The 18,327-nt window shown below is 39.3% G+C and overlaps 1 protein-coding gene across 2 annotated transcripts in view; it reads left to right on the top strand.

Annotated features, from left to right (window-relative positions):
• The window catches only part of LOC122066140 (callose synthase 7-like), a 124,437-nt gene that overhangs the window by 18,409 nt on the left and 87,701 nt on the right, over window positions 1–18,327 (top strand). For both annotated transcript variants that reach the window (XM_042629966.1, XM_042629965.1), the window contains exons 3-9: window positions 6,099–6,211; window positions 6,287–6,374; window positions 6,464–6,574; window positions 6,678–6,818; window positions 9,411–9,509; window positions 9,617–9,708; window positions 9,838–9,964. In XM_042629966.1, coding sequence (XP_042485900.1) covers window positions 6,099–6,211; window positions 6,287–6,374; window positions 6,464–6,574; window positions 6,678–6,818; window positions 9,411–9,509; window positions 9,617–9,708; window positions 9,838–9,964 — 771 coding nt within the window. The remainder of the gene's footprint in view (window positions 1–6,098; window positions 6,212–6,286; window positions 6,375–6,463; window positions 6,575–6,677; window positions 6,819–9,410; window positions 9,510–9,616; window positions 9,709–9,837; window positions 9,965–18,327) is intronic.

Raw genomic sequence — 18,327 nt, 5'->3', positions numbered from 1 at the left:
TTTTTGGGTAGAAGCCAATTTTATCTCTCCTTATTTTGTTCAAGCACACAACCTTCCAGAGAAGCAACTCTTATGAATGATTCATGTGTGAGGTTTTGGACCTGCAAATCGAGAAAAGACCACTGCAGTAGCTATAGTACATCTACATTTTGGTTCTTAGTTACCTGTTGAAGTTGATTGGCTTCGAATCTGGTTAATGCTGCTTCACTCTTCTTCCATTGCGAGGAAGAAGATGGATGTCATATTGCCGTGATGTGTTGAAGAACTCATATTGTGCTCCACTGATATTTATTTGTTGCTCTATGCCGCTGCTAGTTTGCAATCACAAGCAACTGTTGATGCTATTCATCGGTTTATCTGGTTCTTGGTTGCTGGAGTCATCTCAATTTTTGGTAGTTCGAGTGCTTCTGTTATGGTGATGTTCTCCCCCTATCGAGCTTAACAATGTGGTTGAAGTCTCTCCTACAAGAGTTGGGGTTCCCTGTTCCTCAACCAATGACGATGTATTGTGACAACCAAGCTGCAATTTATATTGTTAGCAATCCAGTCTTTCATGAATGGATGAAGCACATCGAGGTTGATCGTCATTTTGTGGGAACTGCAGTCATGCAGAATCTTATTCAACTCCTTTCATCAGCTCCGGCAATGAACTTGGTGATATGTTTACAAAGATGTTTTGACCCGCCTTTCTTAGTGCTTGTTCCAAGTTGGGTATGAAAGAGATATAAACATCAGCTTGAGGGGGAGTGTTAGAGTGTGTGTATCGGTTGAAGGTCCATGGACCTCCATACTGTGGGATTATCCCTTACTGGCGATAGATATTTCGGAAATATCACCTTTCATTGTTACATGGATAACTACCCTAAAAAAATTTCTACCACATTTAATGGGATAATACTATAATAGAATTTAACATGGATCCTTCCTCATAAGGCTGTGTGCATTATGACCCTCCCCTGATGTAAGGCTAGATCACAGAGGACCTAACCCCAGGCAGGATCTGAAAATCTAGGGTGAAATAGTAGAAGATTGAGAACTCACACACCAGGGCTCGGATGAGCCTGAAAATTTAGTCGAATGTGGCCAATTACTCCTCCAAACTATCCTCCAAATTTGGGATCTGGTCCATCATCAACTCAGTCAGATCTTCTTGTTTGCTCACTTTGACCTTTAACGGATTTGATCGGCATTTTGTGCCTGCAGCCCTGCGGAATTTGACCTTTTATCAGCTGGTTGGGTAGCTTAGTAAGGTTAGAGGCGCAACTAGAAGAGTTGGCCCTATATTTCTATTTATTTTTCAATTCGATTGCAGTCTCCGAAGTCCTTCTTCTCCTTGTAGAGACCTCAAACAGGCCTGCTATGCTGGTCGAGTAGCTCTTTTAGGGGCTGGAATAAAACCTTAAAAGGGCAGGCCTAGATGGGTACAGGTTAGGGAGATCTAGAGATCATCCCTTGCCCAAGAAACCTCACTTTTCTGCTGTATCTATTAGGAATTCAGGCTTTTCTCCAAGTTTATTGCTGCTGGTCTCTAAGGCTTCAGTAAGCTGGATTTAACCACTCAATCTCTCAATAATTATAATTAATAATAAAATAGAAAATAAAGAAAAGGGAAGAGGGTGAGAATCGATTGTAGAAGAAAGGGGTAGCTGAATAACTATCTCAGCTTGGGGTCTTTCACCCTTAACTCTCTCAGTTGATGATTAAACTTTCCTAAGGTCCAAAGAGTAACCATAGGTCACAAACAAACTTCATTAATCCATTCTTGTTAAATCCGTACAATGAGAGTCTTCAAATAGACTGAGAAACCTTTACAAAATAGGAAATAGCCAAATAGGAAACTGTTTTTTTTGGATGAATAAATAATTCATTACCAAGAGGAGAAGAATATATAAGGGGAGAAAAAGGGGGGGCGGGCTTGAGCCAACAAGGACAAGCTGACCCGAGGGAAACAAAACTCATGTAAGAGACAGCACAAAGCTACAGCAGGAACAAAAAAAGGGGGGGGGGAGCGACCAGCTTCCACCAGGCAACTCAAGCAGGATGAATGAGGTCAACTTGCAGGTTCCAAGAAGATATGATGTGGCAATTTTTTGGGGTAATAGGGATGGGGTGGGGGTGACAGGCAAGAGTTTTGAGTTGATAGGTGTCATGAGGAGCAGAAGGATTAACATTGCATGTATCCCAGAGACTAGATGGAAAGGGATGAAAGCTAAGATGTTGGACGAATTTAAACTTTGGTATGTGGGAGACCAAAATGGTAGAGGTGGAGTTGGCATAGTGGTGGATAAAGATCTGAAGAATGATGTGGTAGATGTTAAACGAGTGGGAGATAGGATCATTTCCTTAAAGCTGGTGTTAGATAAAGATGTGGTCAACATTATTAGCGTTTATGCTCCCCAAACAGGATTGGATGAGAGTTGCAAGCTACAATTTTGGGAACACATGGATGAATTGATGCATAGCTTTGGACCAGATGAAAAGATTATTATGGGAGGGGATCTGAATGGACACATTGGTAAAGATAGGAGAGGTTATGTGGAGGTGCATGGAGGGTATGGAGTTGGGGAGAGGAATGAGGAGGGAACCTCAGTTTTGGACTTCGCAACTGCCTACGATCTATCCATTGCTAACACTCTTTTTGCTAAAAGGGAAGAACACTTAATTACCTACAAAAGTGGATAGCATTTCAGTCAAATTGACTTCTTCCTCACGAGAAGGTCTGACCGATGGATGTGTAAGGATTGTAGGGTCATCCCTGGGGAGAGTTTAACCTCTTAACATAGATTGTTGATCTTGGACTTGTGCTTCTATTTATCGAAGAAGAAACCAAAGAAACATGTTTGCCCTAAAGTTAGGTGGTGCAGATTGAAAGGTGAGTCAGTGAGGTCTTTTACAGATAATGTGGTGAAGCATGGGAAGTGGGTGTGATGGGGACGCCAATATGATGTGAAATGGAATGACGGATTGCATTAAGAAAGTTGCTGAGGAGGTTCTAGGGGTGTCTAGGGGTATTAAGTTCATCCCTAGGGAGACTTGGTGGTGGGATGTGGAGGTTCAAGCTGCCATCAAGACTAAGAAAGATAATTTTAAGATTTGGCAAAGGACTGGGAAGTTGAAGATAAAGATAGATATAAGGTCACCAGAAATGAGGCAAGAAAGGTTGTGGGGAAAGCAAGGGCGAGGAAATATGATGACTTCTACAACAATTTAAATACCAAGGAAGGGGAAATGCTATTTATATAATAGCTAAATTTCGGGAAAGGAAGAGTAGGGATCTTGACCATGTTCGATGTATTAAGAATGAGGAGGGTAGAGTGCTTGTGAATGATGAAGACATAAAGAAGAGATGGGATGAGTATTTTTGTAACCTACTTATTGGAGACAACCCTAATAGGAGTGGTTCGAGTATTCTACTTGAAAACAGGAATCATAAGTATGTACGCAAGATAGGAGTGACCGAGGTTATTGAAGCCCTAAGGAGGATGAAGGTAGGGAAGACTCCAGGTTTGGATGAGGTCCCAATTGAAGTGTGGAAGAGCTTGGGACCACGTGGGTTGTTTGGTTAACCAAGTTGTTTAACAAGATCATGAACACGAAAAAGATGCCGGATGAGTGGAAGAGAAGCGTTATTGTCCCAATCTACAAAAATAAAGGTGATATTCAGAGCTGTAACAACTATAAACGCATAAAACTTATGAGCCGTACTATGAAACTTTGGGAAAAGGTAATAAAGGTTCGCATAAGAAGAGAAACCAATATCTCAAGGAACCAATTCGGTTTCATGCCTGGGAGATCCACTATGGAAGCGATTTACCTTCTTAGAAGGCTTATGGAAAAATCCAAAACCTATAAGAGAGATCTTCATATGGTCTTTGTCGACCTAGAAAAGGCCTATGATAAGGTCCCGAGAGATTTAATCTGGCAGGTTTTAGAGAAGAAAGGGGTGTCAAGTAAATACGTGGATATAATTAAAGACATGTATGGTGATGTGGTGACTAGTGTGAGATCAGTGAGAGGCCAGGGTGCTCAGTTCCCAATTACTATCGGGCTACATCAAGGATCCGCATTGAGCCCCTACCTATTTACTTTTATCATGGATGATTTAACCAGGAATATTCAAGGACATATCCCGTGGCGTATGCTTTTTGCAAATGATATTGTTCTGGTCGGTAAAACTGTGGTAGAAATTAACGATAAGTTGGAACTATAGAGATATACTTTGGAATCGAGAGGTCTTAAGATAAGTAGAATGAAGACGGAATATATGATGTGTAACTTTAGTCGATTGAGGATCGATGGCGAGGGAGTGAAAATTGAGGGGAGAGAGATCCTGTAAAGTGATTGCTTTAGATATTTGGGCTCTACCTTAAACAAGGAAGGTGAGATTGATGATGATGTTTCCCACAGAATTAAAGTAGGATGGATGAAATGGAGAAGGGCGTCTAGAGTGTTATGTGATCGACAGATTCCTCTAAAGCTTAAGGGAAAATTCTATAAGACTGTCATAAGACCAGCTATGATGTATGGTGCAGAATGTTGGGTAGTCAAGAAGCGTAACGTAGATAAGTTTTTTTTTTTTTGGATGAATAAATAAATTCATTATCAAGAGGAAGAATATACAAGGGGGGAGAAAAGGAGGGGGGGGGGAAGACTAGACCAGGGCTAGCCAAACAAGATCCAAACAATTACAACAAAACAAGATCCAGAATCGGATCAGCAAGAAGGAAAAACCTAGCTGACCCAAAAGAGAATGCACAATGTGAGGCTCGAAAGGGGGAGGGGGAGGGGGAGGCTAAGGATGGGGGAAGGTGACAATGTGAAGGTTCCAAGAGGCAATGATATGGTTGTTCCTGGCAGAGCTGGGAACAGGCCTATGAGGAAGGGACTGAAGTTTGGAGGAAACATCAAAGGAGATGGCTTTCCAAATCTTATTCACGGATCGGGAGTTGGAAGACCATCTTCGGATGTTGCGCTCCATCCAGATATGGTTAATGGTAGCTGAAAAAGCCAGTTTCCCAATAGTATCACAGATATGGGATCCTGAGAAGGTCATGTCAATCCAAATCCACTCTTTGTCAAGAGGAAGAATAGGCCTTAAAGAAGGCCAGCACTTGGAGAGGACCAATTTCCAAATGGAGGTGGAAAAGGGACAGGAGAAGAAGAGGTGAGGGATGTCCTTAGAGTCATGGGGACGAAGACAACAGGAGGGGGAGGCAGGGATATGGCGGTGAGAAAGGAAAACCTGGGTGAGAAGACAGTTGGAGAGACATCTCCAAAGAGTAAAACTGTGGCGAGGAATGTAGATAAGTTGAATGTGGCAGAGATGAGGATGTTGAGATGGATGTGTGGCAAAACCTTGAGAGATAGAATAAGAAATGACCAGGTTAGAACGATTTAGGAATTGCCCCAATTCCAGATAAGCTCAGAGATGGTTTGGGCATGTCCAAAGGAGGCCTTTGGATGCCCCAGTACGGCGGAGTGACCAGATGCAGATGGATGGAGCTAGAGTTGCATTTGGTTTTATTTCTTTGTTTGTTAGATTGTAATTAGGTGTTGGAGTCTACTCTACTTGTTGGATTATAAGTAAAGGTGAGCACCACAAAAGACAAACAAGTTGGATCTATGGTGTTCCATCAATAACTCTCCTCTCCTAACATTGTTCTCTCCGTTCTCTTCTTCTTCAGATTCTGGTGTTGAGGTTTGGTTACAATTTTTGTTTTGTTTTGTTCGGTTTTGTTTTGTTTTGTTTTGTTTTTTGTTTTTGGGTTTTTGGTTTTTGGTTTTTGTTTATTTTTATTTATTTATTTATTTTTTAATATTGAAAAGGAAACAGATAACCAAAACTCCACTGGAAATGTTCTTCAGTTTGTGAGAAAATATAAATAATTAAATGAAATGAGCGTAATTCTAGTTTTATTACAACCATCTAACATGAAGCAGCTTACTTTATAGGAGAAAACTCTATATCTGCTTTTTTACTTTTGATGTTGCTTGATGCTGTCTATAAAATCTTTTATATCATTTGGTTATACTATATGTAAGCTTCAATTGTAACTGCTTACGTTCCATAACACATGTTGAAATTGTTTTGATGCCAGGAAGAAAAGGATACAAAACCTTCGCTTGCAGGAAATGACCCTGGGGAAATACAGAAGTTCTACCAGATGTTCTATGAACAGAGAGTCAGGGATGGCCAGTATGAGGAAAAAACGTAATACTTAATATTGAATGTCTTAAGTATCTATTTTTCTGGGTCTACTGTCTTTATTCTGACAGTCTTTTTTAGGGAGGTGATGGCCAAGAACTATCGGATTGCTTCGGTATTATATGATGTTGTGAGAGCTGTGGTGCCTTACGAGAAAGTTGATGCACAGGTAAGTTTGAGTCATTTTTATACTTGTTTCATGGTTTTGTTTTATTTTTCTGGGAGATTTTTTAGTATACACTGTGAATGTACTTGCAGATAAACAAATGTGCTAGAGTAGTTGAGATTAAAAAGGAGCAGTATGTACACTATAACATTATTCCGTTGTTTGCCACTGCATCTAAGCCAGCAATAAAAGAACTTCCTGAGGTTAGATCTGTGTTACATATCCTTTCTTAAATTTTGTTTTGCTGCAAAATTTATTGTTTCGTTTAACTACTCTGCTTGATTCTGTATCCTACTGGAAGTATAGATCGAAGCAGCAATTAATGCTTTGCGTAAGGTGGACCACCTTCCAAAGCCCAGAGCTCAGTCAACACCTAATGAGCTTGATGACAGGGATATAGTCATCCATGATTTGCTTGATTGGCTTTGGCTAGCTTTTGGGTTTCAGGTAAACTCTGAATTCCCCATTAATGGTGTATCCTATCCTGTCATTATATGCAGAGATTTCTTCTCTGACAACCGTAATTGAGAACTTTACTTTCCATGTACTATTTCTGTGTCCTGCACTAGTAGATCTAAAAGTCCTGTACGATGTTTATTTTGGCATATAGTTCACACTAAAGGTGATCATGATTGTGAGAAACTGTCAGGTACACCTTCCTTGAGAGCAGCAGTGACTCTGAAGTTTCCTTTAGGGAATCTTAAAAATAGAGAGTCGCCATCAAGATTAGGGTCTAGGACCTACCAAAACAGAGTTTACTCCATTGAACCTAGTCCGACCAAGAGATTGTGTCAATCAGTCATTGTCAGCTTATGGATCTGGCCACCTGGGCAGGAATTAGGCACCCTGGTCCACTTGGTTGATCCAATCTTCCTATGTTTTCTTGGTGTTTTATTAAATAATATATATTTCTTAGACTGACAGACTGAACATGAAAGTAAGCTAAAATATATGCATTATGAACAAAAATTAAAGGAGAAAAAGGTTAGGACTCACCTGGGCTGAATGCATTGCTCATTAAAATAAAAGTGACAAAAACAATCCTAAACTGTATCTTGATGCATGCCTAAAAAATATGATACAAAAATGCATTTACTTTTAAGAATGTCATTACATGTATGAGATGACTAAAAATGAAGGTTTAAGATCTTGATCTCGCCCCTAATCTCGCTAAACCAAAAAAGTGAGATCTGGCAAGATCTTATTTTTTCCCTGTCGACTCTGTGGTTGGGCTCGGTGGCCATATGGTCTTTGTATCCCCTGAAACTTGTCATTTACCCTATTTTAGGCATTCTAAACACAGTGGAACACCAGTTTCTTAACCCAAAATGGTATTTTGATTTTGTACCCTATGTAAGATATTCCACAATAAAAACAAACAACTATTGACCATGTTTCTATGAAAAAATGGTTTTGAGAAGTTGTTTTTACCTAAAACTGCTCTTGAGAAGGAAAGGATCTCCAAAGGTTGATGATTGTTGTAATGAAGGGTTTTAGGGAAAGTGTCAGTTTCCAAACAGATGATTGTTGTAATAAAGGGTTTTAGGGAAAGTGTCAGATTCCAAACAGGTCCTTAGGTCCTTAAGGGGTTTAATGGTCCTTGTAATATTTTAGAACTTTCTCTTCATTATTATAAATAAAGAAGGTTGGTGTCAAATTAGACACAAGTCATTACCCCATCCAATATGGTTTGAGCCATAAGATCTAAAACATTAAGGGCTCTCCTTCTTCTTCATCTCTTTCTCTTTTTCTCTCTCCCAGCACCTCCCTCCATCTCTCTTCATCTGCTTCTCTCTCTTGGTGGGAGCTTCTTAACCACCAAGAGGGTCACTAGCCTCCATCCATTCTCTCTCCTGCGTTTTTAGACTCTCTTATACAATGATTTGAGGGACCTACCTCACTTTCCATCGATTTTTTCAGGTTTTTTTTCCCCCCTGAAATCGACATTTTCCTTGCCAGGATGCTTTTCCCCGGCTCGATGCTCCAATCGTCTTGATGTTTGTTGCGGTTGGTGCTCCTTATCCTAGTAGTGGTATGTACTAGCCACTTTCCCGTTTCAGGTCTCTATTCCAGAGCTATCCCCAAAATCGATTTCTCAGGATTTTTACCTTTTATCGATTTTTGGGTTTTCTAGTTTTTTTTTTGGTTTTTTTTGTGTTTTCTCTATCTCCGGCTAGTGTCTTTTCTATTTCTATGGCCTCCTTGACTCCTTGAGTAGCAACCATTTCTACCAGCTCTTTTGCTTCTACTAGCAGAGAGACCGCAACTCTACCTACCTTTCCTCCTTGTGCAATTAAACTTGGTGGCATAAATACAAGGCATTTTCCTCATAAAACTAATACATAGTTTAGATGTGGAAATGTTTTTAATGTTGGTTATATAGACTTAGGTGATTTTAAACAAGACTCATTAAGTCTGAGGTCTTGATCCTTTGCATAGATCTTGCATATCCAAATATTTGAAGAATATTCCTTAGCGTTTTAGTCTTTTAGACCTCTTAAAATGTTGTACCCAACTTGTAAATAAGAAAATCGCATTAATTTCTATTTGCCTCCCCCACACCCCCCCCCCCCCAAAAAAAAAAAGTGTACAATTGTTTTCTCAATGTTAAAATTGCAATTGCTGGATTTGGTAGAATCTAATTTTGTAATAGTGAATTGTAAAAGGCCACTGAAAAGTGCAGGATTTTTGTTGAAAGGGACATATACCAAGGAAACCCGAATGATTATGTTGGGAGTAATTGTAAAATTTGAGATCTTTAACAACCAATAGGAATACTAAAAGCAGGTGGTTACAGTAATTTGATTAGATGATTTGAATTGAAGTTATTTAGGTGGGCCTGGTCAACCAGTGGTTCTGAATTCTTTGCAGAAGATTTAAGTGTGTCGGCTGTAAAATGCATGGTCATCTTTTGATCTGGATATATGTAACCGTAATTTTCTCCACAAATTTTACTTTGTTTTGACTTTAGTGATCAGTAAATAAACACTTGAGCGATCTGATTATCTCTGCTTTTGTCATAAATGTTCAACATTGAAGAAAGGAAATGTAGCAAACCAGAGGGAACACTTAATATTGTTACTGGCAAATGCTGATATAAAGAATAAGCAACAGGAGGATTATTGTCAGGACCGTCAGGTAATTCTCTTTCTTTTGGTCAGGATCAAATTTAGTTTGGTCTATTTTCTTGTTAGCTATCTGGACTTGCATCTTCCGTTGGAGAATAACGGATATGCTTGTTGCAGCTGGATAATGACACTGTAAAGAATTTGAAGGACAAAATCTTAGAAAATTATTTCTCATGGTGTAACTACTTGCATTGTGAACAAAATGTCAAGTAAGTGGTTGGAAGTTGTACCATAATTCATAATTAATGACCTTCAAAGTAGTGATAATTTTTATTTTTTCTGAGGTGCTTTCTTTTTGCCTGGTGGATCTCTAGATGTTTTCTTATTTTTATTTGCAGGATCACATGTAATGCTGCTGAAAGACAACCGTTACAGCTTCTTTATATTGGACTGTATCTTCTCATTTGGGGTGAAGCTTCAAATATTCGATTCATGCCAGAATGTATTTGCTACATCTTCCATCATGTATATTTTCTTTTATTCTGGTGAAACAGTAAAATTATTTCTGCTGATTATGTGTATCCTTTTCCTTTTCCCCCTAAATCACTGTGTAATTTATTAGTCAATGAAAGGGGAAGATTATATTTCAAATTAGTATAACCCAACCAGGAATTGAGATCAATCCTGGTGGTAGGTCAACCAAATGCTGCTACTTGGGATCACAGGTTAACACAAATCCTATGTGTATATGTCTTTTTACCTTACAACTATCCAAGCGATCAGCATCAAACAAGCTCTTACAAATGTAGAAACAAGATTACCACTGTTTGAGCTGCTGAATTACTATTGGTTAACAACTTTAATTAGGGAATTCCTATGTGTATATGTCTTTTTACCTTGCGAAGTAGTTATTTCTATTTAGCTGAATGACTAATCTATAGAAGTTTTTTCATTAAATGCCATGTTCCAAACCCAGATGTCAGGTGAGGGTAAAGCCCTCACGGGTGCTGATCAGCAATCGGTTCATTCTCAGAATCACACATAATAAAACACATAAAATCCAAGTCTCAACAAATTAATTAAAAAAAAAATCCCAAATAATAGCTACTGGGGCAATCTAAGGGTGGGTCCCCAAATTAATATTCAAAGACACTGTTAGAGTTTACATGAAGCAGTTCCCTACTACAGCCATCTACTAAAGTAAAAGTAAGTTAAAACAAGAAAACTTCGAGTCACCCCTGAACTCCGTTGCAACTCGCTCCCCCATTCTATTCCTCTGAAATGCCACATTTAATGGAGTGAGCTCAACAGCCTAGTAAGGAGAAAATAGCAAGAGCACAACAGAGTCACAACAACCGAACAATCACGACAATCAAATCAAACACTAAATTTTCTCAAAACAACCCCACTTGATAAAACACTTACTTGAAAACCCAACACTTTCAATAAAGCTGTCTTTTGAATACACCCTTTTGTCACTTTAGCTAGCGTTGAGGGAATGAAATTGCCATCACCAACAACATGAGAGGAACACGAGTACACGACACCCTTACAATCACTTATTGTCACCAACTCTGTGACTAATAATACACCATTGGCCACTCACATGTGCACAGTGGGTACAGTCTCTGCGGTTCCACGGAATAGCTCTCTGGTGGCTACTACTCTCCACCGGCACAGGGCAATCTGTTTACCCTCAAACACTTCCTCGCTTACCACTCTTTAGCAATTATACTTTTAAAATACACATATGAAAATACAGATAAAATCCCTATAGAGGACAAAACCACTTTCTCAATCACTTGACAAATGCATCATCACTAGGATCCACTTGCACAACCATATAGCATAGTTGATCACAATTAAACCACCATGTATCAACATATACAATGCAAAGCACTATAATACAACATATCACATTCAATGGTTTACAACTTTACATTCCACGTAAAATATATGCCAAACATGTCACACCTCTGTGGTGTGCACCCATTGTAATCCACTTACCTCCCTCTCCAAATGTTTTATCTCCCACCCTCTGAGTCTCAAGTATCCGGGAGTTCACAATCTGCAATTAATAATACTCTATATTAATCACCTATCCCAAACCTAACAAAAAACCTTACTTAAAAAGTCAACAAATCGACCTAAAAGTCAACCCTCTGAATCTGAGGTCAAACTCTAGGAATCAATAGCCAATGGGAAGGTTAAGAACCCTTCGAAAGATGGGAGTGATCCGATAGTATTAGGTCCCAAGGAAAACCCTAATCTAAAACCGATTAGGTTTCAATGTGGGGGAGGCCAACTGAATCATTGAATTAGTCAGTTAAAAAATAAAAGCTAACCCCAATGTTTTGGGTAGAAACCGACCACTATTAGGAACTAGGGTTTTGGCTGATTTATTCTCGCAGTAAAATAGGTGGCCAGAATGGACCACCATTTGGGTTGATCTCCTCTCTCAATGCCCAAAATCTCAGCCAAAACTGATGGTTCAGTTTTCCTGTGGAGACATAGGATGGAGAACAAGAAGACACAAGAACCATGATCAGAAAATTTATGGTGGACAGATTTGAGTACCTACTTGTAAGGCTGTTTGGAACTTTGAATTTCCAGCAACTGAAGATGCTTGAGATTCTTCTCTTCCTCTACCATCTTCTCTCAGTAATCTTGCTTTTTCATTGTCTACTCACTTTGTTCCCAAATCTCATTATGATGCTTTATCTTATCTTAGGTTGAAACTGGCCATGGAAATGGAAATGGATGCGTTGTTATCTCATTAGACATGAACTCTTGTGGATTTTCCTCCTAGTAAAGATCTTATGCGTTGTTGCTGGGTTTACATTATTAAATACAATCTTGATGAATCAGTTGAGCTCCTTAAGGTGCGGTTGGTAGCAAAAGGATATACTTAGACTTATGGTGTAGATTAGTTTGAGACATTCTCTCCCGTGGCCCATTTAAACTTTGTTCATGTTCTCATCTCTTTGGCTATAAATCTTGGCTGGCCTCCATACTATCTGGAGATCAAATATGCCTTTCTCTATGGTGATATTTAGGGCGAGGTTTATATGGAGTAACCTCCAGGTTATATTGCTCAGGGTGAGAATTCTAAGAGTATACAAACTTCACAAGACTATGGGTTGAAGTAGTCACCACGAGCGTGTTTCGGCAAGTTCTGTTCTATTGTTCTTCATTGTGGATTTTCACAATGCTACTCAGATAATTTTGTGTTTGTATGGTGTTAGAAGTCCAAGATTGTTGTACTTGTTGTATATGTGGATGATATTATTATTTCTTGCAATGATGCTTATATTATTGCTAAGGTGAGGTCTTACCTTCATCAACAAATTCAGATGAAAGGCTTGGGTTCTCTCCGGTATTTTATTGGCCTTGAAGTTCTTCGGAATAAGAAAGAGATTAGTTTATCACAAAGGAGTATGTATTAGATCTTTAATTTCAGATAGACATGGTTGCTTCTAAACACGTTGATACTCCCACAGATCCTCATTAGAAGTTTGGTTCCACTGATGGTGAATACTTTGAAGACAAGCATTGGTATAAGAGTTGTAGTAAATACATCAGCCAGTTGTTCAATACTGGGAACAAAGGGCACAATGATAAGACCCATATCTAGCTTCTCTTTGATGAGTGTCGATCGATCTCCAAATGCTTGGTTCGATCATGCTAGATAAGGTTGTGAGCAATGCTGATGGCAAATTTGCTCTCGCAAAAGAGATTTACAAGAAGGTTAGCACGGACAACCAAATCTGTGAGAAGACCATGAAGCCATAGGATCTCACAAATACTGTGAGCCATGTACGGAACTCTGCTTCAGAACATATAATGCATGCTTTAGCTTGCATACCTTCCTTTGGGTTTTGGAGCAAGTGAACCAAAGAGGAATGTCCATATACACTTCCTCCTCAAGTTCCCCATTAAGGAAGGCATTCTTTACATCTAATTATTGAAGATCCCAATGTAAGTTGGCAGCACAAGATAAGATAACATGGATTGTGCTCATTTTAGCAACAGTAGCAAACATCTCTTAGTAGTCAATCCCATAAGTCTAAGTGAAGCCATTGGCAACTAGTCTGGCCTTATAACGATCCATTGTACCATCGGCCTTTTGTTTCACTATGAAGACCCACTTATAAGTTACAACCAACTGTCTTCTTCTGTGAGGGAAGACACTAGATCCCCATATGTCATTCTTTCTTAGAGCCTGCATCTCCTTAACCATAGTTACCTGGTATTGTGAGTCTGCACTCCCTTCCTGCTAGGTATGGGGAATGGACACAAAGGATAGAGTAGACATAAAACTATAGTAGGATGGAGAAAGTGAGTCATAAGAAACAGTTTTAGCATTGTGTAATGCCCCAAATTTTGGAACCTTAGATTATATATCTTTTTACGTTATTTTCTAAGCTTTGTTAAATATTTAAAGTTAGGCTTTATTTTAATGACTTAATGAGTTAGCCCAGTGGTTAGTACCTTGATTAATTAGAGGTCCTAGGTTCAAATCTTGTTAGTAGAGTAAATAAGATAAGTGGTATGTAACTTGATTCTTTTTATTTTATTTTTATTTTTTTAAAAGAGATTCTTTCCTTTTATTTTTAAGATTCTTTCTTTTATTTTTTTAAAAACATTCTTTGTGGACTCCACCCCATTTTGACAAACCGTGGGGAAGAAAGAGACGTAAGAGAAAAAAAAAAGAAGAGAACCGCGAGGAAGAGAAAGAGACGTGAAGAGGGGGAAAGAGAGAGAGATGTGGGCTAGAAAAGAAAGAAAGAAGAACCGTAAGAAAGAAAGAGAGAAGGAAAGAGGACAGGACCATGAGAAAGAAAGAAAGAAAGGGGGAGGAAGGGGGATTTTGGTGCCTACACTTCTGTTTTTCTGCTTTTTTCAGGTAATGACGTCCTCTTATTCTGATGGTTTTTCTTTTGGGACCCAATAGGGGTCTTATTTATCCCTAGTTTAAGTTTGGTTTAGCTGTTTTTCTTTTGGGACCTAATAGGGATCTTGCAGATGATAGTTTCTTCATATGTGACCCAATATTTAGGGTTTTTGGGACCCAATAGGGTTTTCTTAGGACTCGATATGGGACCGTTGGGACCCAATGTGGGACCCAAACCGTGACCCAAATTTAATATTCTTTATAAAAGTTTGGGATTCAATTCATAGGAACCAAATATATTATTCTTTTTGGGACCCAAATTAAATTAATCAGTCATTTTTTTTGGACCCAATATGGGACCCATGTGATCAAATCCAATATGATTTTCTTAGGAACCAAATATTGGGACCTTGGGACCTTGGGCTAGTCAGATATGGCAAAGATTTTTTGGGATTCTCTGGGCTGCCTAAGACGGGTAAACGATTCTAATTTGGGGCCTATCAAAGGTCCCTAACATTAATTCTTGGTTGGATCTATAAAAGTGTCTATTCTTGTCCAAATCTTGATCTTTGATTTTTCTTCAAATCTAGCTATACAGAGACCCATGTTTTGTTACCATTGTTTCCCTTACCATAAAGAGAGAATCAATCCACTCAGGGAGAAAATCTGATTTTCGATTTGCATGTTAGTTATAAACCCCATGAAATTGAGGAAAATTGGGAGACCTGAACTTGTATTTCCCTAATTGCTTAAAATCCAACCGTTAACTTTTGGGCATACTTTGGGGTTAGTAGAGCCTTCTTAGGGGAGGTTTCAATCCGAATTTGGGGACCATCTGCCTAACGGATTGAGAGTAATTACAGATTTATTGAAATCTGAAAGTTACACTTTGAGATTGTAGTTTTTCTAATTACTCCTTGATCACTCAGCTGATCATTCTCATAATCGGAAGGGTGATAATACATGTTGAGGGGATTTGTTTCTTGGAGTTTGACCTATGTCTGGGAGGGTTGACTATTTGGTTGACTTTTGAGGAGAAAGTGAGGTATTTGAATTAGTTTTGGATCGGGAGATTAATGGGAGATTTAATTAATTGCAGATTGTGTTTGACTTGAGCATTCAGAGCTCGGAGGGTGGAAGTAGGAGACTTGCAAGCTAAGGTAAGTGGATTATAGTGGGGTTACACCACATGTGTGTGGTTTGATTGTATGATGAGATGTTTTATATGCTTGTATTTTATACTTATTCTGAATTGTGTTTATGTGTGACATGAGTTCATGGGAGTGATTGATAATTGATGAAGGTGATTATTAGTGTGATGTGTATTGATGTGATTCTTATGTGAAGATTTTACTTATGTGTATATGTAAAGAAAGTGATTTTATGAACGATGATTTTGTGAAAGTGTGAAAAGAGAAAGTGTGAGGGAAAATGGACTACGTATTAGACCAGAGAGGGGTGTCCCGTTGACCCTTTGAAGTATTCACGACTATTGTCGCTTTAAAGGATCTTAATGGTAGCATTGAATTGAGTCTGAACCTTTTGGTGAAACTGCTTAAAGCAATGGAAGGTCTTGCCCTTAGTTCACATTATACAAACCCAAGTGCTCTAAGAATGACAGTCAATAAAAGAGATAAACCATTGATAACCATTAACAGACACATAGCAGGATGGACACCAAATATTAGAATGTATCAATAAAAAAGGAGTGACACTTTTATTTCTAGAAACAGAATAAGTGATCCGAGTTTGTTTGGCCAATACACATGCCTCACAAAAAAACTGACTCGAATTAAAATTCTTAAAAGAAGGAAAAAGTCTAGATAAAGTTCCCAAAGGAGAATGTCCCAATCGACGATGCCATTGTAGTAACTTAGATATGGGAGGTGACGTAGATGATGTCTTAAGAGCCTAACTAGAGACCAACACTGAGTCATCATCAAGCATATACAAACCACCACGCATCCTACCAAAGCCAATTGTTGCCCCCTATCAGCAGATCCTAAAAAAACAAAATGAGATGGGAAAAATGTGACTTTGCAATTAAGACTGGGAGTGAGACTATTTATGGACAATAGGTTAGTAGGAAAAGATGGAACATGCGATACAGTAGAACGGAATAAAGAAGGAACATAGCTAATATAGCCTTTTCCCAAAATAGTGGAATAAGTCTCCTTAGCCAACTTGACCTTACCATTACAGGACAGGTAGTGTACTGTGAAAAAATAAACAAGCAACCTATCATATGATCAGAAGCCCCCGAGTCTACAATTAGGGGGTAGAAGGGACAAACATAGTATGGCCACAAAAAGAGATACCTGACCCAGTAGGAGTGGAGTGAGCAGAGCTTGCAGTGGTTGGTGTAGGATAGTTTGGATATATCTGAAGGCGCCAGATGGCAATGAGCTCATCAGATGATAGCGAGGCTGCAGAGATGCTACGAGCAGAGTCAAAGTCAAGGACCTCAGTATGGTTGGCCTGACTAGGAGTACTGGCACAACTCTTCCCTCGCCCTTTTCCATAGTAATCGCACTTCACTAGAACTCTAGTAGAGGAGCTAGTAGACTGTGGGGCTACGCTAAAGGATTGAGTGCCAGAAGCAAGTGCATATCTCTCGGTGGGAGTGGCAATAGGTTGTGGGAGCATAGTGGTATGACGATTGTCCTCAAGTTGGATTACAACATAGGCTTGACCTAAGGTAGGAAAGGGAGTACGACTTAGAACCTAGTTCGCAGCTAATCAAACTCCACATTCAGCCCTACCAGGAAGTCATACTCCTCATTGAAGTCCATCTTAGTCCACAGTGTTCGCAGTTCATAGTAGTATTGTGACAGTGTGAGCCCTCTCTTCCTCATGTCAAGAATCTTTTGGCGTAGTTCAAAGACCTGAGCTTCTTCCTCGCCTGGGAAAAATCTCCTGGGCAGACTTCAAGATCTTCGCAACAAAGTCAAGAAGGAGATAGCCATGTGAAAGTTGTGAGTACTTAGAGTTGACAAGGAAGCCCATAACAAGAGAGTTGGCACACTCGCACTTGTCAATCTCAGGACCTGTGGTTGGGCACTTCGAGGTTCCATTGAGGTACCCATAATAGCCACGAGACTTGATGGAGATACAGATTGACCGTGACCAAATAAGATAGTTTGTCCCATCAAACTTGATAGCACAGAGAGGAAAAGTGGGAAGAGTCAAGGTGTTTCCACCAGTGGAAGCAGAAGAGTTGGTAGACATGGTTGTAACTCAAGGGAGTTGTGCTAAGAAAGAGGCACCAGCCGGAAGTAGAAGAAGCACCAAAAACACCAAAAAGCAAGAAAAAAAAAGTTCAAAAATTGATAGAGGCAAATCGATTTTTGGGGATAGCTCTGGAACAGAGTCTTGAGATAGTAAAGTGGCTAGTAAATACCACTAAAAGGATCAATAGCACCAAACACAACCAACATCAAGATGATCCTCCAACAGGGAAAAAGTACCCTTGCATAAAAAAAGTCGATTCAGGGGAAAAAACTCAGAAAATCGATGAAGGTGAAGAGTGGGTCTCTTAGATCTTTAGAGAAGAGAGTCTGAGATCTTAGAAAAGAAGAGGAGAGAAGCTAGTGGCTCTCTTGGTGGTTGAAGAGACTAGCACCGAGAGAGGAGGAATGAGGGAGGCGCTGGGAGAAAAAGAAAGAGATGGAGGCACTAGGAGAGAGAAAATAGAGAAAGGGAGAAAGAGATGGAGAGGAGAGGAAGCCCCTACGGTTTTGGATCCAAAGGGTCTGATACCATGTTAGATGGGTTAATGACTTGTCTAATATGACATCGCCCTCTTTATTTATAATAATGGAGAGAAAGTTCTAGAATATTACAAGGACCGTTAAACCCTTAAAGGACCTAAGGACTTGTTTGGAATCTAACAACTTCCCTAAAACCCATTATTACAACAGTTTTTTTTTTTTTTTTTAATAACATTTCTTGGTTTATCAATGAAAACAAAGTGAGACTGATGTTGGTGCTTTTA

The sequence above is a fragment of the Macadamia integrifolia genome, unplaced genomic scaffold (assembly GCF_013358625.1).
Source record: "Macadamia integrifolia cultivar HAES 741 unplaced genomic scaffold, SCU_Mint_v3 scaffold2261, whole genome shotgun sequence".
Classification (NCBI taxonomy): Eukaryota; Viridiplantae; Streptophyta; class Magnoliopsida; order Proteales; family Proteaceae; genus Macadamia; species Macadamia integrifolia.
The sequence above is the reverse complement of the archived record's forward strand: the minus strand, read 5'-3'. Positions and strand labels throughout refer to the sequence as shown.